Source organism: Eulemur rufifrons, chromosome 7 (genome assembly GCF_041146395.1).
Source record: "Eulemur rufifrons isolate Redbay chromosome 7, OSU_ERuf_1, whole genome shotgun sequence".
In the NCBI taxonomy this organism is placed as follows: domain Eukaryota; kingdom Metazoa; phylum Chordata; class Mammalia; order Primates; family Lemuridae; genus Eulemur; species Eulemur rufifrons.
In genome coordinates, this window is record NC_090989.1 from 12168161 (window position 1) to 12194746 (window position 26586).

The 26586-nt window shown below is 47.7% G+C and overlaps 1 protein-coding gene across 3 annotated transcripts in view; it reads right to left on the minus strand.

The window, feature by feature from the left end:
* Positions 1–26586, minus strand: part of EVA1C (eva-1 homolog C) — an 82312-nt gene that overhangs the window by 10929 nt on the left and 44797 nt on the right. For all 3 annotated transcript variants that reach the window (XM_069472349.1, XM_069472348.1, XM_069472347.1), the window contains 2 exons: positions 24035–24187; positions 6419–6562 (listed from right to left, as the gene is read on the minus strand). In XM_069472349.1, the coding sequence (XP_069328450.1) occupies positions 6419–6562; positions 24035–24187 (297 nt within the window). The remainder of the gene's footprint in view (positions 1–6418; positions 6563–24034; positions 24188–26586) is intronic.

Sequence of the window (26586 nt, forward strand, 5' to 3'; positions counted from 1 at the left end):
TTCTTTTGGGATGTCCCAGGATCGGCAAGCACAGAACACTCCTAGACGGTGAATTTTCACGGACAGGAGGCCCCAGCACTTTCATGCCCATCAGCAGCGAGGGTAAGTTTCCAGGGAGGCACAGTGAAGATGCTGGAGGTGGCTGAAGTTGTCCAAGGCCCCCGAGGAATGCCCCTTGGCTGGCCATGGGCATGTCACTGATCCCAGGACCACAGCAGGGCCCCAGAGAGCTGAGCTGTGCTGCTGCAAAAGGCTTTCTGATTAAATAGCCTCACGCTCATTTCTGGGCCCTCCTGGGGCCCAGAGAAGGACACTCCTGATTCCCTGGCTGCATGCAGTAAGTCCTGGAAGTGTCGCCTCTCCCTGCCAGGAGCGCCTGTCTCATGCCTGGCTCGTTCTCAACATACAGCCAGAGGAGGGCCTTGGTGCTCTGCAAATGCCAGTTTGAGGAAGAGTCAGAATTTTATAGAGGAGCTGGGAGAGAGGTAGGGCTTTCTAGGATGAGCTTTGCAGAATGAGCAGACACTCAAAAGGCTAAATTGCCAGCGTATGACACAGGCCACTGCAGGAAACCTACCCATTTTCTATGTGAAAGTGACTCTGATATTAGGAGGATTAACAGGTGTCAATACATCTGTCAGATTCTTGCATCTCCTTGCTTCAAACTGGTTCAGGGCGAGGACGGGGATGGGGTGTGATTACCACCCCTCAAACCCACCCCTCTCCGCTTTAGGAACATTCATGAAAACACTGGCAAACCACTCTCCATGCAGCCCCCAATACGTGCCGGAACCCAGTTTCTGAAGTTTAAACGGTGCATCTCGCACAATCCTAGTGGCCTGGTGCAGATGCGTGTCATCCCCACTCCTGCACAGGGGGAAACTGAGGCTCGGAGATGCGCCCTTCACCTAGGAAGAGGCAAAGCTTCAACTCCTGGTGTGGCTTACGCTCCGCTCCATGAAGCTATGCTGTCCGTGGAACATTTGGCCTTTGGGAACTGGATAAAAGATGATTTTAAAGGACTATCAAGATGGCAAAGTGACTCCCACTCGGGCAGTCCCTCATGAGTCTATGCAGGTAAAAGCAGAGATGACCATTCTAATGGACTCGAATGGTTTGCTAAATTTGGCATGGCCCCCACCTTGATTTATTTATCTATTTTGTGCCAAACAAATCTGGGTCAAGCCTGGGTCAGTGCTAACTTTGGAAAAGAACGTCTACAGGTTGGATTTTGGATCCAAAATAATTCTTCACCTCAGAGACAAAAATCATCTCACTTAGCTGCTTTTCCTTCCTCCTCGGTAAGTGCCCAGATGGCAAAGGCACCTCCAAAGCCTGCACCACCGACCTGCCTGCCCCCACCCTCTGGGAGAAGCCAGGCTGGCCCCAGGAAATTGTCAGGACGGGGATGCTGGCTGTGCCTCCGTGATGGTGACGCTCGAGGACCAGTGGCTGTGGGCTTGGGGAAGAGCCCTCTCTGCAGAGAGGAGGGTGACAGCTGGCTGAATTCTCCAGGTCCACCGTCCCTGTGAGGAGGAAAGCTAAAAACCTGGCATTTCCAAGAAGTTTGGCTGATGGTGAACCTTTAGCAGTACATGAAAGAAGACTTGAGCTATGTGTCTCCAAACCCAATCAGTGACCAGATGCTGTGCTTTGAGCGCCCTGATACCAGCCAGACTTGCCGCCTACAGTTAGAAAAGCAAAGCCCCCAGCCCGAATCACTCCCCTGAGGCTATTCAATGATGTTGAAATTTTCTACTCAGCCTAAAAGTGGTGGTGGTGTGGGAGAAGGCAGAACCGTGATTAAACGAAGCTCTATAAAATAGGAAGGAGTGATCTTTTTAAAAATGCAAATTGATATGTCTCCTAAGAAAACCTTTCAATGGCTCCACATTGCCCTTGGACACAAGCCAAGACTCAAGTGCCCATCCCAGGTCCCTGCGGTCTCTGCTCGGAGCTCACTTCTCGGCCTCTGCACAGGCCCTCACTTCTGCCTTCCCTGCCACCCACTTCCACCTTGCCGACCCCACATATCCATCAGGTCTCCCTTGCCTCAGACGCCCCCTCCTCTGGGAAGCCCTCCTGGTCCCCGAGTTCCCCAGGGCCCCTTTTGTGGCCCCACAGGATGGGATTCACCTCCTATCCTGTAGCCTGTGGGGGCAGGGGCCCTACTGCTCACAGTTTTCCTAGCCGCCACCTCCATGCCTGGCTTGTAGCTGGTGCTCAATTAACATGTGTGGCATGAATTAGGGCCACAAGACAACAGCATCCCCCATCGCCCTGTTCCTTTATTGCCTAAGAACAGCTGGCAGGTGGGTCCAACTGCAGAGCAGTGGTCCACAGCCTGATGAAGACCAATGTCCTTCTGAGAGACAGATGCTCATTTCCTTCTCTCCTCCAGAGTATCCTAGCTGGCTGTGCAATAAGGGCAAGTCGTGGCTAAGGCACCCCTGTCCCCACTCCACCCCCAGCCCAGCCCAGCCTGGGTCATTGTGGAGATGGTGGCATGTGTTTCTGCAGAGATGAAGTTCCCCACAACAGGGCCTGCTTGTCATGGTTCAGCACTTGTCCCTGACAGGCCACTCCGGCTCCACGGGGTGGGGCATCCCGGACATCAGCAGAGCAAGCTCGCTGGGTGAAATAGCAATGCCTGGTTGGATGCAGAGGTTAGCACGGCATTGGAAGAGATTCCTATTGGGGTGGGTCCTCCCTGGCCTTATTTAAGAATAGCTTGATGTGGGTGGGAGGGTTGGCTGGGCTCACATCGCGTGGTCTCTGGCCAGGGCTGATCAAAGGAGGCAGTTACCTGACCCCAGCCCAGCCCGTGAACTATCTTTCCGTCGACAATGTGGAATTAAGATGGAAAGACTGCAAGTGTTCACGCTGGTGGGACCATAACATTAAATACTACTCAGGGCCGTAGGTGGCCGTATTGCATCCCGCCCGGGCTCAGAGGAGGTTCTGCCGTGGGAGGGGCCGGGGGATGGAACAAGGAAGCAGAGAGCGAGGATGAGAGAGAATAAGGAAGTGAGAATGGAAAGAGACATGGGACAGATACTCTCGGGGCCCTGAAGTTTTGGGTTTCGGCCCCAACTCGAGGCCTCCCCACCCCCTCACAGCTTAAACCAGATCAACTCAGTTCCTTCCGTTGCATCCTGAGTCCCAACTGAGGCAGGTTCACTTAGAAACCAACCACTGGCATCCTCTGGAACCTTCCTATCAACTTCCACATCAGCTGGGAGAGCTAAAAAAAAAAAAGTAAAACCCTTCATGCGCGTTTGGTGATCTACAACATGTGCGGACGTTGCAAATCATTTATCAATGATTCAGACTTCACAGTTAAGAGCCATCTGGTCCGGTGGGGGATGTTTTTAAAATGTCGGCTACTTAGAAGGTGATTGGAAGGTGTCTGTCTAGTGGGGGGAGGGAGGTGCGGGGATACTGCCTGCCTCACAGTCGAGTCTCCCCCTCCCTTCGAATAACCCCTGGGGACCAGGATGATGGACAAGGGGCACTGCCATGGGGAGAGGAGGACACTCCCAACACTCCTGCTTCCTTCCCACATGCTCTCTCTCCATCTCACGGCCGCTCTTGTTCTCCCGACCCTGGAAACCCCTCGACTCTAGCTGTATCTCCGTCCTTTGTCGTTGCCGGCTGAACCTGGAGGAAGCCCCTTCTCCACACGGCCCTGGAGGGAGCCACACAGCTGGGCAGGCCAGTTGTCCCTGAGAGCCCTGCCCCTTACCTGGCACAGGTTGGTGTTGGCACCACACCCAGCAAGGTCACACCGCGGTTTCTCAAGTCAGCCTCCCGCCGCCACCGCACGCGAGTCGCACCCCCTCGCATCTCCACAAACCCCTCTCCTCTTCCCCGACTCCCGCAGCTGAGGCCCTCACCTCACGCTGTTTGGGGAAGACAGAGGCCGTGCGATAGGACCTCCAAGACCTGTCTCCATCCGTTCCCACAGCCCTCTGCCCTCCTGCTATGAGGAAGGAAACACCCCTCCCTCCTATCAAAGGTCCACCTCACCCTCTCAGCTTCTCCTGGACCCCAGTTCTTCCAACACACCTGGTCTCTTCAGCATCTCTTGTTCCTACTCTCCAAAGAGTTCTCCAAGCCACCCGGTTTTTACCGTGTCCCCTGGAGCCGCTCCAGGCTGAGTCCTCACTGCCTGCTGCTACTCATTCCCCTCCATTCTCCCCCCTACAGCCAAGAGGTCTTTTCAATTCCCACCGCCGGGAGGAAGTGCACGTGAAGACCTCACGGGCTCTCTTTTACGCTTTGGCCTAGAAGCGATGCCGTTCGTCACATGGAGTCACAACTCCATTTCCAAAATCAAGCAGGTGGAGAATCCCGGTGCTCTGTGTGGCCAGAATCTGACTGCACGACTCCCCCACTTAAAACCTCCCACTGACACCCTCCCCCGACCCTACAGACCTGGTCCTGCCCTCTCCAGCACCATCGTCCTCCCCACCAGCTCCTCTCCCCACCACTCAGCACCCAGCATCTCTGCGGCCATCCGCCCATCCTAGCGTGCAGGTGAAAGTTCACCCCAGAGGAGAGCTCTCTTTGCAGGACTTCTCAAACCACCTCTCCCAGGATAAATTAGGGCCCCTCCACTGTTATCCCCTCTCGTAGCACCCTGCCCTTTTCTGAAACAGCTTTATCACAAAGGTTAATGATACATGTGCCTGCCTGTTGGTTTAATGCCTGTCTCTCTCCCCGGACTGTTAACCCCAGAAGGACAGGACCATGTCTCTTCCTTTACTGTGGAATCCTTAGCACCTGGCACAGCTGCTGACACACAGAACATGGCCCCAACATGCTGAATGAGTGACTCAGGGCAAAGAAGCTTGAACTGGGACATGTGACCCCAGGCTCTGAAAGCTCATCTCAGCATTAGCTACAAGGAGCCACAGCCTTAGGAACTGCTCTTGGTTCATCCCTGAAAACACACTAGAAAATGCACCTTATCTGCAAGCTGACGCCCTGCTCCTCACGCAACACTCAGCTGAAGAGGCCCGAAGTTACTGGACCCTCAGAGTGATCTGTGTTGGCTTCTAGGGGACCCCCAGCAAGACAGGGCTCACTGCTACCCACAGCTGCCTGGACACGGCAGCAGGTAAAGTCATCCTTCCCGTGATGTCAGTGTGGGCGCTAGTGTTTTGGGAATACATTTATGTAGGCGCTTCATTGTACCTGTTACAGCATTGATATTGCAGAGAACAAAATTTTTAGTTCAGGATGTAAGAGCCTGGGATGCAAGGGAATAAAAAGGAATAAAGTACTGATAGACATGTGCGACCCTTGAAAACATATGCTAAGTAAAGAAGCCAGACACAAAGGGTCATGCATTGTGTGATCCCATTTACATGAAATGTCTAGAAGAGGCAAATCCATAAAGACAGAAAGTAGATTGGAGGTTGCCTGGGGCCAGGGGCAGGCCTGATGGGCGGGTTGGGGGGCACGACTGCTAAAGGATAGCTTCTTTTTGGGGTGATGAGAATGTTCTTGAATTGATTGTGGTGATGGTTACACAATTCTGTGAATACACTAAAAACCACTAATTTGTATGCTTTAACAGGTGAATTGTGTGGTCTGTGAATTATATCTCAACAAAGCTCTTACGAAAAAAAAAGGCCTAGGGATATTTGGCAGGAGAAAAAGAGGTTTCCAAGAGCAAAGGGATCAAGTTCTTCAGTTCTAGCTCTTTCTGCTTTCCCTTTGTTTTTATGCTCATTTGAAAAAAAAAAAAAATGCAGTCACCATATTAGGATTACAAACTGGAAATCAATAGCACCTCAGAAAATAACGAACTGCCTATTTGCTTTTAAGTAGCTTTATGAAATTAGAATCTAAACAAAGCAAGCACTTCATTTTATTATTGAAAGACACTAGGAAAACAAAGTAATGCTGTCGTGCAACATTTTTAATTGTTTTAGGGTAAGCATTTGATCTGTCGACTCAACGCTGTGGGCATGTAGATAAAATAACCGTTGGCAGCACAGCGAGTTAGTCATTTAGGGCCCAAAAGCAATACTGAAAGATTAAATGCGAGCCAAAAAATACTGCTGTGAACTTGCATGACATCCCAATAAATTTCAGAGCCTCTTAAGGACCGAGATTAAAATCACTGATATCAATTTTTACCCTTATTTGCTTGTTCTTTTCCTACCCTCCCCATTGGCTGCCAATCTGATTGCTAAAAGCGCTTTTAAAACAAATCTCGACCAAGGAAAATTCTGTTGCTTATCTGATGTGAATGTCATAAACAAGAATAAAGGACAGGGGGGAAAAAGGGCTCTTGAGTATCTGGGATGACTAACCAGCATCAGGAGGGAGCTGTCTGGCTCGTTCCCGTGATCAGCACCCGCCCAGGGGGAAGGTCTCCAGGCAGCGGGCGAGGGTTTGTTCTTACCACACGCGTAGGTCACAGTGAGGTATTTTTTCACTCCGGGCAGGCAGGGGCTTCCGAAGTGCTGGTTGTCGACGATGACTTTGCATCTCTGCTTCCCGTAGCACCTCCTGGACAGAACTTGCAGAGCGGAGTACGACAAGCAATCTGAAAGGCAGGAAACACCCACAGAACGTCACGCTGTGTCCCACACGTGGCCACCGTGTAGCTTACAGTGTTCTCCGAAAATAAATACGCCGAGCTGCATTTCAAATCAAATGAAGAGTTTTCTCTGCTTATTTTCTGTCTCATTAAAGTCCCCAAGATGGGCAGAGCCAGCTTTCTGGTCATGTCCTAGAAGTCCCTGGCGGGGTTTAATGCTGTGCTGGCACTGTCTTGAATTCTTATGTAGTTTTGAACAAGGGGCCCCTCATTTTCCTTTTGCACCGCAAATGACGTCACGGATCCTGCATGTGGAAGAGGTAAAATATGAAGAACATCGAATGAAGGCTCTTGGTTCTTTTATGATCTTTCCCACTCTTTGAAATGTTTTGTTTGTTTATTTTGAGAATCCACCTCTCCTGTATGAACATAAGCTCCATGAGGGACCATTTCTGTTTTGTTCCTCATCAAATTGCCATGCTTAGCCCACTGTAGAAACCTGATAAATAACTTATGAATGAATGAATAAAATAAACTAACAAACGTGAGGACACGGTTTTCAGCACCTGGCACAGTGCCACCCTAATTAGTAAATATTAACTGAACACCTACGGAGGATGAGGCGCTGTGCTATGTGCTGTCAGAAAAACCAGCATGAAGAGCCCACCTTGCAGGACGTGCAGTGGAGCTGGAGAGACAAAACCCGCGCATGAGAGCTGGTTCTCACAGTGGAAACAGTGAATGAGTGTCAGCAGGGCGTGGCCCGGACAGGAGGTGTTGGGGTCAGAGGAGGGAGAGATCGCTGTGGGCAGGAGGAGAGAGGCTGGATCATGAAAGAAAGAGCAGGACTTGGGTAGGAGTGGGCAAGAGAGAAATGAAGGGAGGCTCAGGTGAGTGGGCTGGGAGCACCTGCGGGGGCTGGCGGGGGCCTGGAAGGGCTGAGTGGGCAGGGCAGCCTCCGTGAACAGGTGGGAAGCACACATGCAGCAAGACAGAGGCTGCTTTTGAAGGCTCAGCTAAAGAGTTCGGACTTTGTTCTGCAAGCAACAGGGAGCCTAAAGAGATGGCCTGACCCTATTGTCCTTTGAGGACAGTGTATTGGACGCCCTGAGAGAGAGACAGAACCAAAGGCAGGGAGAGCAGTTGGGAAGCAACTTCAGAACACACAGTGGCGGGAGTTAAGGGCTTGAAGAGCGGGCAACGGAGAAGGAGAGAATTTCAGAGACCTTGCAAAGGTCCACTCACCGTTCCAGGCTCTGTTCTCAGCACTGTTATGTTAACCGATTTAATGTTCCCAACAACCTCAAGAGATAGGCTGATTGTAACACACACACACACACACACACACACACAATTTTGCGGCTGAGAAAGCGGACACAGGGGGTTTCTGTAGCCTTATCCAGCTAGAGAATAGATAGCGGGGCCTGCAGTCGACCTCTGAGCTCCACTCCCCAGGTCTCTGCTGGAGGATGGGTGAGGGAGCTACCAAGGATGATTCCGGAGCCTAAGCTGTGGGACTAGGGAGACAGCGGTGCTGCGGGAGTGATGGGGAAATCAGCAGGAGTGGGCAGCGTGGAAGACAGGATGATACGTTCATTGAAAACAATAATAATACTGTCCTGCATTTGAGATGGGAGGGGCCCCGCAAGAGAAAGCTCAGATCTGGAGATGCGCATGGGAGGTTCAGGCCTGCAGAGCCTGGGGGTTGGCACTGTGATGAACGACAGGTGGCTCAGGGAGAGTGTGTGTGTGTGTCAGCAAGGATGCTGACAGGACCCCAAAGTCTTGAGCATGTCTGCTCATGTCTTACAGATGACAAATGCCTCTACTCTCTAACAAACAGCAAAAACCCTCCCCATATCCCGGGATCCCTCTCCAGCCTTACCACTTCCTTCTCAGCCAGGCTTCTAGAAAGGGTCCTCTAGTCCCCCTGCCTCTGCCACATTGCCCCCTCTGTGTCCCTCCCCAAAATGTGCTTCTGTCCCACACACCCTGAAATTGACTTCTTCCCCTTGAAGGTCACAGGGACCTGCCACTGTCCTAACCAAGAGATGAGAGCTGGTCCTGATCCTTTGCTATCTCTGGAACTTCTGGTGCCTAAACACACCTGTTGAAGATTTCTCACTGACCTGGGCTCCTTCGTGCCTGTCACCCAGGTTTGTCTCTGGTTCCTCTGTCCCAGAGCCCTCTTTGGGACTACCCACTTGGAGTGAGTGTGCTCCTGTGCTTTGGGCCGGGCTCTCTTCTCACTCCTACACACTCCCTCTGGCCCCAAGTCCATGCCTGTTGCCTCCGAAACATTGAGAGCTGAGGACTGAATCAATATCTTCAGCCCTGGCCACTCGGAACTCCACCCTGTGCACCCACAGCCTTTACTATCTTTGCAGGAACCTCTCGCTCCACACAGCTCGTCTCTGTGCACATCTGCCCCCACTTTCCCCATAGCCTTAGTTTCAAGCCTGGCAGCTTTGCAGCAACCTCCCAACTGGTCTCCCTCCCTCCATCTTCTTCCTTTCGAACGGCTCTCCTCAGTGTGCTTGTTCTCATAGGATCACCCCCTGTCGCCACCTGACCAAGCCCGCCTGCTCAGAGCTGTGCACAAGGCCCACAGGACTGACAGTCTTGACCCTCCTAGCTTCCTTCGCAGCCATTCTCCTAGCCCCGCCTGCGCCTGCAGGTTTCACTGCAGCCCTGGAAAGCCAGGCTGCCATCCTTCATGCTTCTATACCTTTGCACGTGCTCCTCTGCCCGCTTGCAAATACCCCCTTCTCCCTGTCTTCTCAACTGTACGTCCCCATGGTCCCCTCCCCCAGGCAGCAGGGAGAGGTTTCCTTCTCTGTGTTTCTACCATTTCTAGTACAGCTCTTACCACTCGGCTGTATTTATTCCTCACTCGTCTGTCTCCAGACTAGACAAGGCACCTTACCACAGCCCAATGCTCAGTAAATGCTCAAAGAAATGACAGAACAAATGAACAAAGGTAAGGTTACAACCTCCATCCCTCTGAAGCTCCTCCTCAGCTCTTGGGACCTGCACCTGGTGCCTTCACAACCAGGCATTTGCGACAGCTGCTCAGAGGAGGGAAGAAGAAGGGATCATTAGCAATGGGGTACATGGGTGCATGACAACCAGTGGCTGTGAGGTGCAAGAAGGAGACTCAAATGGAACCAGAACCAAGAGAAAAACCACCACGGCTTCACACCCGTGTTCACAACAGCACATGCACAACAGCGCACAGGTGGAAGCAGCTCAAGTGTCCTGTGATGGATGAATGAATAAACAACGTGTGGTATATCCATACAGTGGAATACTATTCAGCCTTAGGAAGGGTGGAAATTCTGATTTCCAGTGGTGAGGAGGCATGGCCATGGGCCATGCCAGAGGGCTGTGCTCAAGCTGGACCTCTGTATGCAAAGGAACAGGACTTCACAACAGGATAAAGCAAAGCAGTTTTGTCATGCAAATGTGCATTGTAGAGACATGGGAGAAGAATGCTGCAAAAGTAATTACAAGCAACATCCTGGATCCCTGGGATGCACAATTTTGAGAGGACAGCTCTAAGCCTTTCGCAGAGGCATTAGAAAGGACCACGGCTGATAGAACCCAGAAGGTTCATAGCATCCATTTTCCCTTTCCATTCACACCCTAATCCATCCAGGAAGACTTCCCGGCAGAGCTATACCAGGTTTTGGAGGCTGGTAAGATCGGGATATTTGAGAGTCCAACTGACATGGAGAGGGACCAGGTGATGATCTCAGCTACCTCTGCCCTGGACCATGTGCTATGTCCAGTCAACAAATTCAAGCCTGAAGCCACCGTCTGAAATGAGGTCTATACTTTTCTAGTCCTGTTGCTACTTAGCATTCAACACACCACCACCAAGGCAGCCAAGGCCTGCGGAGGAGCCCTGACTTCGTGGGCAAAGATTGTTGGCCTGTCGTTATTCACCCAGACCTTCTGGCATATCACCCTCAGCGACCACCTCCAGGTATTGGAGGAAACAGGCAAGTCCCTGGTCCACACAGGCAAAAACTAGCTCATCGGGGAATTATTGTACAGAGCTTTGGCTTCCTAAAGAGCTCTCAGACCTTCCTAAGGGCAGCTGCGTCAATTTCTTACAACTCACAGTTAAATGGATAAACACGAATCAAGTACATGAGGATGATGTGCAGGTGATAAGGAACACTTTTGAGAGTGTGGAGAATGATCTTCAGCAACCTGTCCAGTCTTTGGTGGGTGCTTTCCTGAAAGAAGCTGACATGGGTGCTAACTCCCAGTTCACCCCTACTCCCAGGATGAGCACAATAAGCAGTAATGTTTTCAAATCCTTTGGCATCAAAACCCCAGAAAGAAAAAAGCACCTGTTCAAGATTATAAGATAGGATGGAGATAACGACAATGGGAAAAAGAAAATCTGCAATTGGTTTCAAGGGCTTCTAAATTTCTCACATAAGTGGTATAGTAGGAAGGTGAAAAGTGCTCCACTTATAATGGGCAATGTAAATAACCAAGGCACAAGTACCAATGTCTAAAAGTCCACCTAAAGAAGATGAGTTTGTCTAAAAGCCGGTTGTGAGTCACTGTGAATATTTAGAGCTGGGGGCTAACGCTTCTTCCAGTTGTTTGTCCAGGTGTCAGTGAGACTACTCCATAGTAGACTCTGCCACCTGTGGTCCAATGGGATGGGCTACTTTGAGTTAAACCTAAGGAGGCAGATTTGATCTTGGAAGACGCATTATGCTTCTTGTGCTTTATCTTTCTAGGAGGCTGTTGAGTATCAGCATATATATTTGTCAGTAAAACTTAATTTCTCATGCTAATAAAAAAGGAAGGAAATAATGACATATGCTGTAATATGAATGAACCTTGGAGACATTATGTTAAGTGAAATAACCCAGTCACAAAAAGACAAATACCGTGTGATTCCATTTACATTAGGCACCTAGAGTAGTCAAATCCATAGAGACAGAAAATGGAATGGTGGTTTCCAGGGGCTTGGAAGAGGGAGAAATAGGGAGTTGTTGTTTAATGGGTATAGAGTTCCAGTTTTCAAGATGAAAAATATCTGGAAATTGATTGCACAATGTGTATATACTTAACACCACTGAACTGTACACTTAGAAATGTTAAGGTGGGAAATTGTATGCTATGTTTTTTACCACAATTTTTAAAATACTATGGCTTAATTGTGAAGATGAAATTAATTTTCTCTCAATAAATTAGGTATAGAAGGAATGAACTTCAAAATAATAAAGGTAATATATAACAACCTCCCAGCTAATATCATATTCAATAGTGAAAAGTTGAAAGCTTTTCCTCTAAGATCAAGAAAAAGATAAGGATGCCCATCTCCATCACTACAATTTAACATAGTACTGAAAGTATTAGTTAGAGCAATTAGGCAAGAAGAAGAAATAAAAGGCATCCAAATCTGAAACGAAGAAGTTAAACTGTCACTGTAGGCAACATGATTTTATACATAGAAAATCTTAAAGACTTCACCCAAAAACTATTAAAACTAATAAATAAATTCAGTGAAGTTGTAGGATACAAAACCAACACTCACAAATCAGTAGTGTTTCTACACTGTAACAATGAACTATCCAAAAAAGAAATTAAGAAAACAATCCCATTTACAATAGCATAAAAAATACTTAGGAATAAATTTAACAAAAGAGGTGAAAGATCTGTACACAGAAAACTACATAAACATTGAAGAAAGAAATTGAACAAGACACAAATAAATGGAGAGATCATCCATGCTCATGGATTGGAAGAATTAATATTGTTAAAATGTCCACACCACCCTAAGAGATGTATAGGTTCAATGTGATACCTATAAAATTTCAGTGACATTTTCCACAGAAATAGAAAAAACAATCCTAAAGTTCATACAGAACCACAAAAGATCCTGAATAGCCAAAGGAATTTTGAGCAAAAACAATGCTGAAGGCATCACACTACTTGATCGCAAAATCTCCTACATGCCACTATTTTACCAGCATAAAAACAGACACATAAGACTAATGGAAGAACAGAAAGCCCAGAAATAAACCCAAGCATATACAGTCAATTAATTTTTGAAAAGGGCACCAAGGAGACACTATAAGGAAGGGATAGTCTCTTCAATAAATAGCTTTGGGAAAACTGAATATCCACATGCAAAAGAATGAAATTGATCCCTTATCTTCCACCATACACAAAAATCAACCCAAAATGAATTAAAGACCAAAATATAAGACCTGAAATCATAAAATTCCCAGAGAAACCACAGAGAAAAGACTCTTTGACATTGGTCTGGCAATGATTTCTTAGATGGGATACCAAAAGAAAAAATAAACACATGACACTACATCAAACTGAAAAGCTTCTGCATAGCAAAGGAAACAATCAACAAAATGAAAAGGCAGCCTACAGGCTGGGAGAAAATATTTACAAACCATATATCTGATAAGAGTTTAACATTCAAAAATATATAAGGAACTCACACAACTCAACAGCAAAAAAATGAATAACCCGATTAAAAAATGGGCAAAGGACAAGTAGACATTTCTCCAAAGAAGACCTAAAAATGACCAACAGGCAAGTGGAAAGGTGCTCAACATCACTAATTGTCAGGGAAATGCAAATCAAAACCACAGTGAGATATCATCTCACACCTGTTAGGATGGCTTTTATAAAAAATACAAGAAATTATAAGTGTTGGAAAAGGTGCAGAGAAAAGAGAACCCGAGTACACTGTTGATGGGAGTGGAGATTGGTGCACTCACTGTGGAAAACAGTATGGAGTTTCCTAAAGAAATTAAAAATAGAACTAGACTATGACCCAGAAATTCCTTTTCTGTGTACATACCTAAAGGAAATAATTCTCCAGTTCTTGAAAACACCAACTAGGTGTCCTACAACTTAATTCAATTATGACACTGCCTGGAGTTAGTACAGATCCCGCAGGTTAAGGGCCCAGTCCTACAAGACTGCCCCCCACCCCAATGCCAACTGCAAGTCCAAGCCTCCCATACTTCTGACTGACCAGGTATAAGTTGGGGACTCCCACGGCCCCCTTCTCAGGTTTGATAATTTGCTAGGACAGCTCATGAAACTCAGCTCATGGAACAGTTTACTTATAAGATGACTGGCTTATTATTAATATAAAAGGACACAACTTAGGAACAGCCACATATTAGAGATGCAGAAGGCAAGGTATTGGGAAGGGAAATAGAGCTTCCATGCCCTGTCTGGGGGGGTTCTACCCTCCAAACACCTTAATAGATTCAGAAGCTCTCTGAACCCCACTATTTAACAAGGGTTTTACGGAAGTCCAATTTTATAGGAGTGATTGATTAAATCATTGGCCATTGGTGATGAACTCAACCTCCAGCCCCTCTCCCCTGCCTGGGTAGATGAGGGGTGAGGGTGGGGGTGATGTTCCAACCCTCTAATCTCATGATCGGTTCCCTTGACAACCAGTACCCCATCCTCATCAATATAAACTCAGGTGTGGCTGAAAAGGACTTACTCTGAATAACAAAAGATGCTCCTTTCATTTTCATCATTCTGTAGGACATTCTGTCCATGTAGGACATTCTTCATGTAGGGCATTCTGTCCGTTCTGTAATGCACGGATGATGTGTTTGTCTGATGTTTCCAGAACGGGCCATGGGAAACTGTGGGCTGGGCTCTGGAAAGAGGGGGCATTACCAATAATGCTTATGGAGTAAAAAATCACCAAGTGAGGGAAGTTTCTGTGTTTTGGCAAGAGCCAACCCCTTACTGTGGGGTGAGTGGGGATTTAACGGATCTGGAGACAGCAGGGAACCGGAACGTCCTGCAGTGGGCCGGCTGCTTGGGGACAGAAGCGCCTGGGGTGGGCATGCTGGGTCCTCATGGAGGCCAAAGGCGCATGTGCAGAAGGCAGATTAGGGCTGAAGTCACAGACCAACGCATCTGCTGAGGGACTAGGGTCAGAAAAAAGAAGCAAGAGTCTCTAAGTAAGAGAGGAATTCATGGCCCAGGGAAGCTAAAAAGCTTGACAATGCCAAAGGCTGCACGTGTGAGTGGAATGGGCCAGCACAGTGTCCGAAGCAAAGCAGGCCCTCAAGACATACATAAATGGGAGCTCCTGTCCCAAGAGCACTGGTGTCAAACTACGTTCCGGGGAGCCACAGGGCTCCAAGGAGGTACCCCAGGGACTGCGCAGGTAGAGAAAGGTAGGAAGCTAGTGTCACAGGGAAACTCCACTTTTGTCTCTTATGTTAATTGGAGAGCTGTCAGAGAGTCCAGTTGAAAGGAAGGGTTTATAGCTATTAATAACTCTAAACACTAAAGAATTAGAAAGGCAATGCCCTTGAGGAAAGGACAATAAAAAATATATATATACACCCCTCACAACAAATGGTGAGGAACATTATCATAAAAGCACTTGATTTCAATACATTCATGAAGGTTCTGATCTATTTTGCTAAGTACGATTCCACAACACCTGATAAATCAGGCACACAGTAGGCGCCCAACAATTAAGTGCTTAATGAATGAATTAGTGGACTAATGGACAGTCTGGCACATCAGGTAATGAAAACATCCCATGCCTCTGGCTTTGTGGGGGTGCCTGATCTCAGAGTTCAAATCTATGCTGAGAACAGCTGCCTCCAGAGAGTTAGGGAGCCACGGAGCTGTCATCCTTCTGTTTGGTCCCTGGATTGGCTTTTCTCAGCCCCTCGCTCTGAGCTTGGAATAAATCCATCTTTCCCCTGACTGCTCCAGAATGCCGTGCTCCAGTCTAAGGGGCGCATCTTGCTGGAGCGGCTTTGGAGGGTCTTCATGAATGAAGAGTAAACAGAGCAAGTGGAGAAGTGGATAAAGATGTGAGAGGATGCTGTAAGTGCCTGTCTACACCGAGTGCCAAAAACATCAAGTCAAGTCGGTGTTTGTGAGAGTACATTTTGCTCCACCAGTTTAGTAAGAAGAGCCACGGGCAGTGTGTCATCAGGGGCCTGGCAGGCCACCTCTGGCTCAAACCAAGGCTTAATAAAGAGACTGCTTACGAAGGTGGGAGTGGGGTGAGGATGTGGCATGCCACAGAGGACGGCGCAGAAGTCCAGGGCTAGGAATAGCCTAGAGATGTTACCACCCCCAAACCCCAAGGGGCACGGGCAGTGGTTCCCAGAGCACGAGGGGAAGCTCCGTGGCCAGGCTGCTTAGTGGAGCTAGGCCTTTGCGAGTCGTGATGCTTATGTTGTGCTGTTAGTTGCTGGTGCCTGGATCTCCCATGGGACCGAGAGCCACTGGAGGAAAAGGGGAGGCTGAGCTTCAGTCTCGTTTGCCCAGCTCTTGGTATCTGCTAAACTCTCTGAGACTCAGTTTCCTTCCCGTGTAACACGAGGAATACCTTCATCACTGCATTTCTGTGAGGTCTGTACGAGGCAACTGCAGAAGGCAAAGCCCACATAAATGTTAGCTGTTTCCATCAGATGTCTCTAAGCTGGGTTGAGAAACTTGCTATGGTGAAGATTTCAGATCATTTGCCTGCAATAGCTGTGAGGAATAGAACAGAGTGGTGGCTGAGAGAGTGACCTTGCTAAGCCTCAGTTTCCTCACTTGGCCAGCGAAGATACTGGGAGATGACCCCTGGGTTGGTGTGGCTGTTAAATGAAACAGTGAGTGCAGAGTGTCCCAAGCGAGCACCCAATGCATGCAAGTCACCATTATCGTCATCAGTGCACTTAATGTCAGATGGGAGAGCGGTACTTTTGCAAAAGGGCTTTGGGACTTTGACAACTTAGAGTATAATTTACACGCCGTCTTTGGTCCCATGAAGTGAAAACATGCATATATAGTACGATGATTAAGGCCCTAAACCTGAGGATGGGTTAAAAAAAAAAAAAAAGAATTAAAAGGAGAATCACCGAGATGGCAGCAGAGAATATTTTTGGCTGGTGGGAAAGAGATGGTTTTTCCTCTCTTAGTGATTTTAAGGTACTTCCCAAGATTTTGTGAGTTAACATTGCTTTGAAAGTGTATAAAATGATCTTTCTTAAAAAGTAAAATAAAACTCATGCCCAGGTAGAAGATAGTTTTTGAATAGTAAAAGTCTCCAAGCAATTGTTCCAGAAATATAAAATTCTCTGTAAATATTATAACTATTTTTTAATATAACTTAATTTGTCCCAGAAGCCACAAAAAGTTTATTGAGGAGTAAAGATACATCCTTTAATTTTTTTCTTCCAGTTTATTTTTTATTGCTTCGTGGGTTCACAGGGCGAATTAAGGATATTTTTGTTGTCCTTAGGTACCTCATTATTACTTGGGGTTCTTAGCTGGGCACATTTACTAGTTTAAATAAAAAGGTTCTGTTTCTTCTCAAATAAACCAAACCAAAATCTTTAAATAATAAGTAGTTGGCCAAAAACTAGCCCCTCATCCACAAAACTCCTTTCCCTAAGTAGAAAAAAATCATCTTAAATCTCAAGAGAACATAGACTGGAATATATGATTTCTATATAAACTACCTACATTGGGAAAAACTAACAGTCTGAATGATAAAATTTATCTTAGAAGTCTGATGTTTTAAAACGTAACTTTTTGTTTTTTCAGGTGCAAAATAAATACATGTTCATATTTAAAAAACACAGATAAGCCAAAACTGGGAGACAAAAATACCCAGTAAATCCCAATATTAAGAAAAAAAGCTGTTAACGTTTAAAGAACACTTTTCTAGTCACTTTTCTGTGCGTAAATGTCCTTCCCTCTCAATGGGATCATATACATATTACTTTGTATGTTACTCTTCCCTGTTTATTAATATCTTCGTGAACATTTTAAAATAGTCATTGTTTGAAAAAGCTGCATAGTTTTTCATTTTATGAATGTACCAGCTCTAGTTACAATCCCCACTTGGTGGACATTCATGATTCTATTTTTGAATATTATAAGCAATGCTACATGGAACACCCTTAGAGCTAAATATTTGCACACAAGCACGCTATTTCCAAAGGAATTCTTGGAAGTAGATTGCTTTGTCAAAGGGTATTCAAACATGAAGGCTTTTGATACACACTGACAAACTGGCACCCAGAAAAGCTGTACCAATGCACGTGGCTGCCATGAAGTATCCTGGAAAACTTGCATTTTCTTGGAGTTTTAAGGACATATGCCTGACCATATTCTCTAAGGCTAATAGAAGAAGGAAAAGAAAAGACCCCCAGTTATAAGAACACAACCCTTTTTGATCTAGGATGTCTTGGGACCCGTGGTGATTTACAGTGGGCACGAGTTTGTGCTTTTAAGTTACCCTGGGAGCGAAAGAATTTATCCTGGTGAGAGTGAAAGAACCCACAATATGTTTTCAGGAAGAGGTCCAAGGTAATTCAGGTCCAACCATATCTTTGTTGACACTGAGTGCTGAACCATTCGCAGGATTTTGTTGGGGTTTTTTTAGGTGGTTATTGCCCTCCCAGGCGGGTTTTGTTTGCACCCTCTGTTTCTGGCATAGTGCCCTCCACCCCCAATACATGTGATGACAAGATACTCAGCCATGTTAATTTTTATTTTTTGGCAATTGTTTAACACTGAAACTGAAGTTAATCGCTCCTTCCAACCTGTGTTTATTTAGATAATAGGGCTGGCTGCTCTTAAGTGGCGCTGTCTTGGCAGCGGGAGCCCCTGGCACCGTGATCTTTGGCTGGAAAGTCCAGGCCTGCCCACACTTGGCCTTGCGACAGCCCCAGCCCAGCCTGTAAGGCCCATTGTGTGGTTTTCTCATTCTCTTATTAAGGAAATAGCAGACTCCCTGGAGCCCACCCAGAAAATGGAACTGTAGCAGGAAATGATGCACCACTGCGAATGCCCAGCCAGGGGAACTTTCTGAAGCCCTGCGGCCTCAGGCCCGGGCCTTCGGGAAGGCTCGCTCGCTTCTTGTGTTAAAATATTGTTCTGCTGCTGTTCATGGAGGACCAACGATGATCGATCACTGTCGTGTCTTCCTGTTGGTTTCTCGTTTGCTGGACAAGGCATGAGTTTTGACAGATCTAACTTGCTGTAAGATCTTTCACAAATGCCTTTGGGTCAGCCACCCTCAGAATAGGACATCAAATCTATCTTTGAACCTACAGGACAGTGAGATGTCGCTTTTTGAAGTTCTCACACTTGCTCAACAGTCTCGCTGCTCTTCCTTTTTATTTAATAGTTGTGGTCATCAGTCTTTGTATCAGTTTGCTAGGGTGTACCACAAACTGGGTGGCTTAAACACCAGAAATTTATGTCCTCAGAGTTCTGGATCTTGATCTAGAAGTCTAAGATCAAAGTGTCAGCAGAGTTGGTTCCTTCTGAGGCCTCTCTCCTTAGAGGGTAGATGGCGTCTTCTCCCTATGTCTTCACATCCCTTCCCTCTGTGCCTCTCTGGGTCCCAATTTCCTCTTCTTCTACAGGCACAGATTGGATTAGGGCCCACCCATGTGACCTCTAAAAACCCTATCCCCAAATAAGGTCACATTTTGAGGTCCTGGGGATTAGGACTTCAACATATGATTTTGGGAGGTCCAAAGTTAGCCCACAGCAGCCTTCAAGCTGGCCCCCAATCCTCACCTCCTGCAATTCACGTGCATGTGCAGCCTCCTTCCACCATGAATCAGACCAATAGAGTCTGGCAGAGGCGAGAGCATACGGCTTTCACCAGTCTTTTTGAATCACTTTCTCTGGGAGGAGACAGCCGCTGTGTCATGAGGACACTTAAGGGACCCTGGTGGGGGGGAAATGAAGCCTCCCGCCAACAAGCAGCACCACCCTGCCCACCCCATGAGCCAGGCCCCTTGCAGCCCCAGCCAACACCCGGCTGCAACCTCACCAGGACCCTAAGCAAGAACAGCCAGGCTAAGCTACCCCTGAATTCCTGTCCCACAGTCAAAAATGTTTTGTTTTAAACCATTAAGCTTGAGGGTATTTCACTACACAGCAATAGAAAAAAAAATTCACATTCGATCCTTGGAAGTGGGTTGCTGAGGAAACAAAATCCCCAAATTGTGGGGTGGCTTTGGGATCAGTAGTGGGCATGAGTTGGGGGGACTGTCAGGCGGGTGTTAGGGAGAACTAAGGGCCTTGAGCAGAATCCCACACCTGTGATCTTTATGCCCTGAGCTCAAGTGCATCACCAGAGCGGAGCCTCCCAACTGAACAGTGAATGGACACAGGCGTGCTAGGATGTCCCCAACTTCCCCCGGCCACTGATGCTGGCATTGAGTAGCTGTCTCCCTTCAACCTCCACGGATGTCACCGTCTGTGTGTGGGATGGTGGGGAGAAGGACGAGACGCGCTGTGCAAAACCAGGGTGGGGCGTGTGGCTGAAGCTGACCACCTCGGCGCCTGCCTCCCCACAGCCTGGCCTGTCCCAGTGCGGTTCAGATGGGACCACTTAGGGCTTTGTACACAAAGCATGGGGCACGGCCCTCCTTCCTCTGAACCCAGAACTTGGAGGCTTTTTTGAGGCAGGTGTGAGCACCCTCACGTCCTTGGGAATGGCCAGGAAGAATGTGTGTCCCACTGGGGACACGGAGCATACTGCCAACGAGGCCTTGGGCAGCCCTGGAGATGAGGGCACGATGGTGTCACTTCCGTCACTTGGGGGGTTGCAGGCATGCCCTGACTTCCACCAGGTGGGCCCCTCGCCACAGCCACTCAGCCCCTTCCTCCTGAACTTATTCTACATGGGACGTACACAGAATCAAAAAGTAACCAGCCCAAACTGTATGTTCAGAAACAAGTAGACTGAGGGGGGTGGGACAGCTACAGCAGGAAAAGCATGCCGAGGGTTACCATCTCTACTCTGCCAAGAGTTCATAGAAGTTTGTGCAATAACTAAATAAAGATCCCAACAGAAAAAAAAAAAAAGACAAAGGCTAGAGAGATGACGAGGTATGCAAGTGCAAATACGATAACCACAAAAACGTGGGAAATGCTCAAGGTCGTTCCTAATCAAAGAAAGGCAAATTAAAACAATATTAAAGGACTATTCTATGCCTCTGAAATTGGAAACATGCAGAAAAGTCATACATAAGGCTGCCAAAATGGCAGGGAAACCCACAGCCGTACATCACTGTTTACACATATAAATTCATACAATAAGGTTTTGGAAAAAACTCTGATCATATGTATGAGGAACTGCAAACATGCCCATGCCTCTTTTGGTATAAAGCTTCTGGGAATCTATCACAAGGATAACTTCTCTGGGAGAAGCCAGAAGAAAGAAAAAGCTACAAGCACCAGCTCATGATACATTATTCATAATATGTGAAAGTCGGAAACAACGAAAAATATCAGGCCACTAAGGAATGGTTAAGTAAATTGTTTAATATATCTCTTTAACAAGACGTTAGGAAGTGATTGACATTGTTAGGGTCTTATTAGCCACATAGAAAAACACATATGATATGAAGTTAAAGGAAAGAAGCAGAAAGAAATATATCTGCTTGCGAATTGCCGTATGTAAAACCGTGCTATGCTCATACTCCAGGACTTGGAAGAAATCCAGAAAAATAAAAGTCTTTTCATCTGATGGGTAAAATTCATGGCTAAATCTCTTTCTTGTTTCTGTTAAACGTCATTATGGTGTTTGTGCAGAACAATAATGATGATGATGAAGATAACATTTTAGGAAGAACCGGAAATGCCCTTCCACAGTATCTGAGTGCTGAAGCCACACTCAGCTGCTGTGAAAACCCAAGGGGTCCCTGACCGCGGAGAGTGTCCCCGAGGCTCCGCTGGGCTTCACCACGTGTGCTTCTAATGGGGCACCCAGAATCTGCAGCAGATGGGGTTGTGCCAGGCTTCAGCTTATACGCAAGAGAAAAGGGACACAAATCAACCTCTCCAACCAGACGTGCCGGGATTTGGACTGCAGAGCACCCTTACCAAGGTCCGCGGTGGGAACCAAGCCCCTGGCCCCTATGCAGTCAGGTTTTAGGGCTAAGGATAAATAACCCCTTCCCCTTCTTCAAAGCAATGTGGCTGAGCTACAGTAATAACTGGGGACACAGAGCAGAGATCACACACATACTGGCAGCCTGTGGCCCGGATGTGGCCTGTAGGCATGTTTTGTTTGGCTCACATGGTGTTTTAAAAGTTGGAACATTTTACATTTTTTTAAAAATCCCGAATTTCCAGCATCTCATGAGAGGTTGGAAGCTGTGACAGCACCAGGCCCACGTTCCCAGCCTGCAAGCGGACAACCGTCTATGCCCAGGAGCCAAGCGCGGGCACCTCACTTAGGAGCGCTCTGACTCATTCACGGATCTCAGGACTCACATGGGCACCCAGTCTGTGCCAGGAACCACCCTGGAAATTGCACAGAAAGTCCCCGCGGTGCTCAGCTTCTGGGGAGATGGACCATACACACGTAACATCAGCTGTTCCCACGAGATAAAGAAAATCAGGACAGTGTGAGAGGGACTGCAGGGACCAGGCACTGTGCTGGCAGACGCTCTGGGAAACCTCTCCGTGGTGACATCGGAGTTGATTCTGAATCCTGAGACAGAGCCAGCCACACAGGATGTGGGGTGAGACCGGTCCAGGCCAAAGGCCGGGAGTTTGAATGAGCGTGGAGCGCTCCAGAGGGCGTGAGGGGAGGGAGGGAGAGGCAGGACCACAGCTGGGGATGGATGGATTCTAATTACAGTGGGCAGAGGGAAGGGCTTTGGGGCTGATGGTGATGTGATCTGATTTACATTAAATCCTTCCAGCTGCTAAGGGAGGAAGGGAGGCAGCTTCCATGTCCAGGGCAGAGATGCCCAGAGTGGGCTGGGAGCAAGGTGGCCAGAATGGAGATGCGTCACCATCGGGGAGAGCTCACAGGACTGGTACAGGGAGTGGACGGGTGGCCGGTGGGAGACAGGTCAAGAGTGTGCGAGATATTAAAGCATGCTTAGACAAGAGGGGTGAACTGATGATTCTTCGGGGAGTATGTGCCAAGTGTAATTTAAAACTTCCATGGGCAGTCTACCTGGGCCAAGGGGTGAACGATTTCTTAGCATTCAGCTTGGCTGAGAAAAGATATCAGCACAGGAGCCAAGGGCTGTATTTCTACATGCACGGCTCTGCTCTTAGCGCTAACCTAAAAGGTGAAGACACAGCTGAGGCCTCCATGAGGCCGGGGACAGAATGAACACGGCACTCTTGGGGCCCTTTGGTTTTCCCTTGGAGCCTCATCATGCCGCAGAGCGCAGGGCGAGAGGGCTGTGGCACTGTGGCTGTGGCTCACACATGCAGCGGCGGGCCTGGTCCTCACCCTCGCACATCTACCAGGGGCAGTGGATAGTGAGGACCGGGGGAGGGAAGAGGACGAGCTGGTGGGTTTTGCTCTGTGAGCTCAAACTTTCCACCCTGAACAGCTCAGCAGGGGGCACAGAGCCTTCTGTTCACAGATCTTTTATAGCACTGAGCTGTTTGGTCAGACACCAGTCTAGATGTTGCTGTGAAGGTATTTTTAAGATGTGACTAGCATTTAAATCAGCAGACTCTGAGTAAAGCAGATTATCCGCCATAATGTGGGTGGGCCTCCTCTAATCAGTTGAAGTTATAGGAGCAAAGACTGAGGTTTCCCTGAAAAAGAATTTTTCTCCAGGCTGCAACACTGAAATCCTGCCCGAGTTTCCAGCCTGCTGTCCTGCAGAACTCAGACTCAGGATTGCAACCTCAACTCCTCCCTGGGTCTCCAGGCTGCCCTCCTGCCTGGCAGATTTCAGACTTACCAGCCCCACAATCATGTGAGCGAATTCCTTAACACCCGTCTCTCTCCATACAAATATGCATATACATATGCTATTGGTTCTGTTTCTCTGGATCATACAGGACAGCTCTGCTGGGTGAAGCTCTCAGGCCCTATCACGACCATCACCTGCAAGAAGAATGGTGCGCTGGGCTCTTCCGCCACTAAACACCTGGCTACAGTCCGGCCTCGGGGCCTTGAACTGGATCCTCTCTCCACTTGGACACTTGTCCCCAGGCAGCTGCAGGCTCACTCCCTCGGCCCCTCCAAGTTTCTGCTCAGCGTGCCATCACTCCACAAAGTCACACCTCTCTGCAGCACACCCCCAGCCTTCCCCACCTGCCTTTCCGACCCCGAGCACTTATCTCATCTGCACCTGACATACAACATATTTGCACGTTTATTATCTGTTTCTCACCGCCTCCCCGTCCACAGCAGCAAGATCAGCTCTGTGTAGGGTGAGGGGGTAGAACTGATGGCTCCCCCATGTCTAGAACAGGGCCCTGCATACAGCAGGTGCTCAGTAACCACTCGGTGTTGAATGACTGAACGACAGATTCAGGAACGTGGAGGAGAGAGAAGCGCACCCCCGGTGTGGTGGTTCCTGCCTGTCCTTGGCATTCCCTCTAACCCAGGTGCTGGCCGCTGCCGGGGCTTCCTTCCTGGGGGAGCCAGGACCCCGATCTACACAGACAGAGCCCCAATTGTCACCGTATAAGAGCACATACCGAAGGGGGGGAGCCGCTCTGCTCCCAAGGAGCAGACGTCCCTGTCCTGAGTCCTCCTGCCGTAGGCTGCAAAGTAGATGTTGAGAAACTTGGATTCGTGGCAGTGCAGTTTCAGCTCCTGGTCCTCACACACGGTTTTGTTTTTTAATTCATCTGAAGCAGAAATAAAAATCGGCAGCACCATCAGCTTCCCCCAGAAGGAATCGGTGAGCCCCGTCCAAGCCCCGCTGCTCACCCCCGACCCCCAGGTCCGCACCCTGAAAAGGGGGCAATCCAGATGGCCCTGCCTGCCCATGGGGTCTCTAACCCTAGAAAATAAAGCCCTGCAGGAAGGGGTGGGAGGCAGCCTGTTAAGTGCAAACACCCCAGGAAGTCTAGGAGCGGAACGGGCGAAGTGAGCAGAGGAGCCCGGTGAAGGCAGGTGCACTGGCTGGTTTGGGTCCCAGGAAGGGACTGGCCATAAGGAAGTTTCTCTCCTCCCTGAGGTCACACTTTCCTTAATTGAAAGGAGCCTTTTCTCAAACGTTGGCTTGGGATCCACACAAGTAAAGACCAGGGATTACCTGATAGAAGCATTAGACCCCCAGAGGCAGCCCGGTTAAACCTCACCACCGTCTCCACAACTAGCTTTCCCATTTATGCATTTAAAAAGGGAGAAAGATGATATAAAATCAGATTATTTCCAGGGAAAGGGGCAAAAACAAAGCACCGTGTCTGTTAAGAATCCTTCTTTAGAGAAGCATGAGAAGTCCGTCCCAAATCTGGTAATCCAGGAACAATTGACCCTCACGCTGACGGCGCATTCTAGGTTAGGATGATCTGAATCATGTCGTACTTTGTTCCCAAAGAATTTAGGGAAAAATTTGTTTGTTTGTTTAATCTGCTTACCATAGTAAAATCTTTCTTTGCAATGTCATACGGAGTTAGCCTTATAAATGCACTGCTGAGGAAAACATAATTCATTGGGTTTTTTTTTAAAAGAATGTACCCCCAACCCATTCAATTAGTAAAAATGTTTAATAATGATTTGATTTTTAAAAGCAATGATATCTAATATTCCAGACACAAAAAACCACATATAGTATGATTCCATTTATGTGAAATATCCAGAGAAGGCAACCTACAGGGGCAGGATGTAGATTAGCGGATCCCTGAGGTTGGAGTTGGGATTAAAGAGTGAGAGCAAATGGACACGAGGACACTTTACGAGATAGTAGGAATGTTCTACAGCTGGACTGTGGTCATGGCTGCACAAGTCAGTAAACTTACTAAAAAAAAATCACTGAACTGTACACTTAAAAGTGGGTGAATTTTATCTATGTAAATTACACTTCAATAAAGAAATTTTAAAAATTATATTAATTATTTTAAGAGTAACAATAGCTAACACTTGTTGAGTACTGAGTATTTCCTCTCAACTAGGCCCTGTGCTAAGAACTTCAAATGTATTAATGAATTTAACACGCCAAGCTGCCCTCCTGTGAACGACCTCTTTGAATCCTTTGCATGTCGTGGGTTGGATTTTTAGAAATCGTTTGTAGGAGTGACTCGTGTATTCTGGATACTAACTTTTATCTTTTATGTGTTAGAAAATCTTGTCCTAGCTTGTCACTTATCTTAAATTTTGCAAAATAAAAGCTAAGCAAAACATAAAGGAGACTGTGGTCATTTATTTGCGTATGTTTTCCTCCCCCCAACGTTTTGTCAAGAAAAATTAGGAGAAAATGCCAGCTCCACCCTATCACCCCCTGCTCTGGGTTTTCTACTTTGAAAGGGCAACCACATAGTAGAAAGGTGCATCTTTCAGCCAAAAAAGCATTGGAGTTAACCGCAAAGAAGAGCTAAATGTCAGGAGCTGCTCGGGCTGTCACAGGCTGGCCTGGAGGGGGTCGGGTGGGGGGAGAAAACTAGCTCCCCATGCACCCCTGCCTCTCACTCTTCTCATTCATTCATGTTTTCCTTCCACGTTTCTTTCCTGGATGGGAAGTGCAGGCTGATGCCAGGTCCCTGACATACCTCAAGCCAAAATTTTCCAAAATTGTGATTTGAGGCCCATTAACGAGTCTTGAAATCATTAGTGACTTGTGACTAGCGATTTAAAAAAAATAAAAGCCAGGCATGGTGGCTCACATCTATAATCCCAGTACTGTGGAGGTCGAGGCAGGAGGATCACTTGAGGCCAAGCGTTCGAGATAGGTCTGGGCAACATAGCGAGACCCTGTCTCTACAAAAAAAAAAAAATTTAAATTAGCCCAGCATAGCGGCATGCACCTGCAATCCCAGCTGCTTGGGAGGCTGAGGCAGGAGGATCACTGGAGCCCAGGAGTTTCAGGTTACAGTGAGCTATGATCGTGCCACTGCACTCCAGCCTGGGAGACAGAGTGAGACTCTGTCTCTAAAAAATAAATAAATAAATAAATAAATAAAAATAAAGAGTAAAGTAGCTTAGAAAACATCAAAGTGCATACGTGAAGAAAGGATAAACACTGTTTTACACTTTAAAACATTTTTTTTTCAGTTGTATGTATGCGAGTATGTGCTACGTTGGGCTA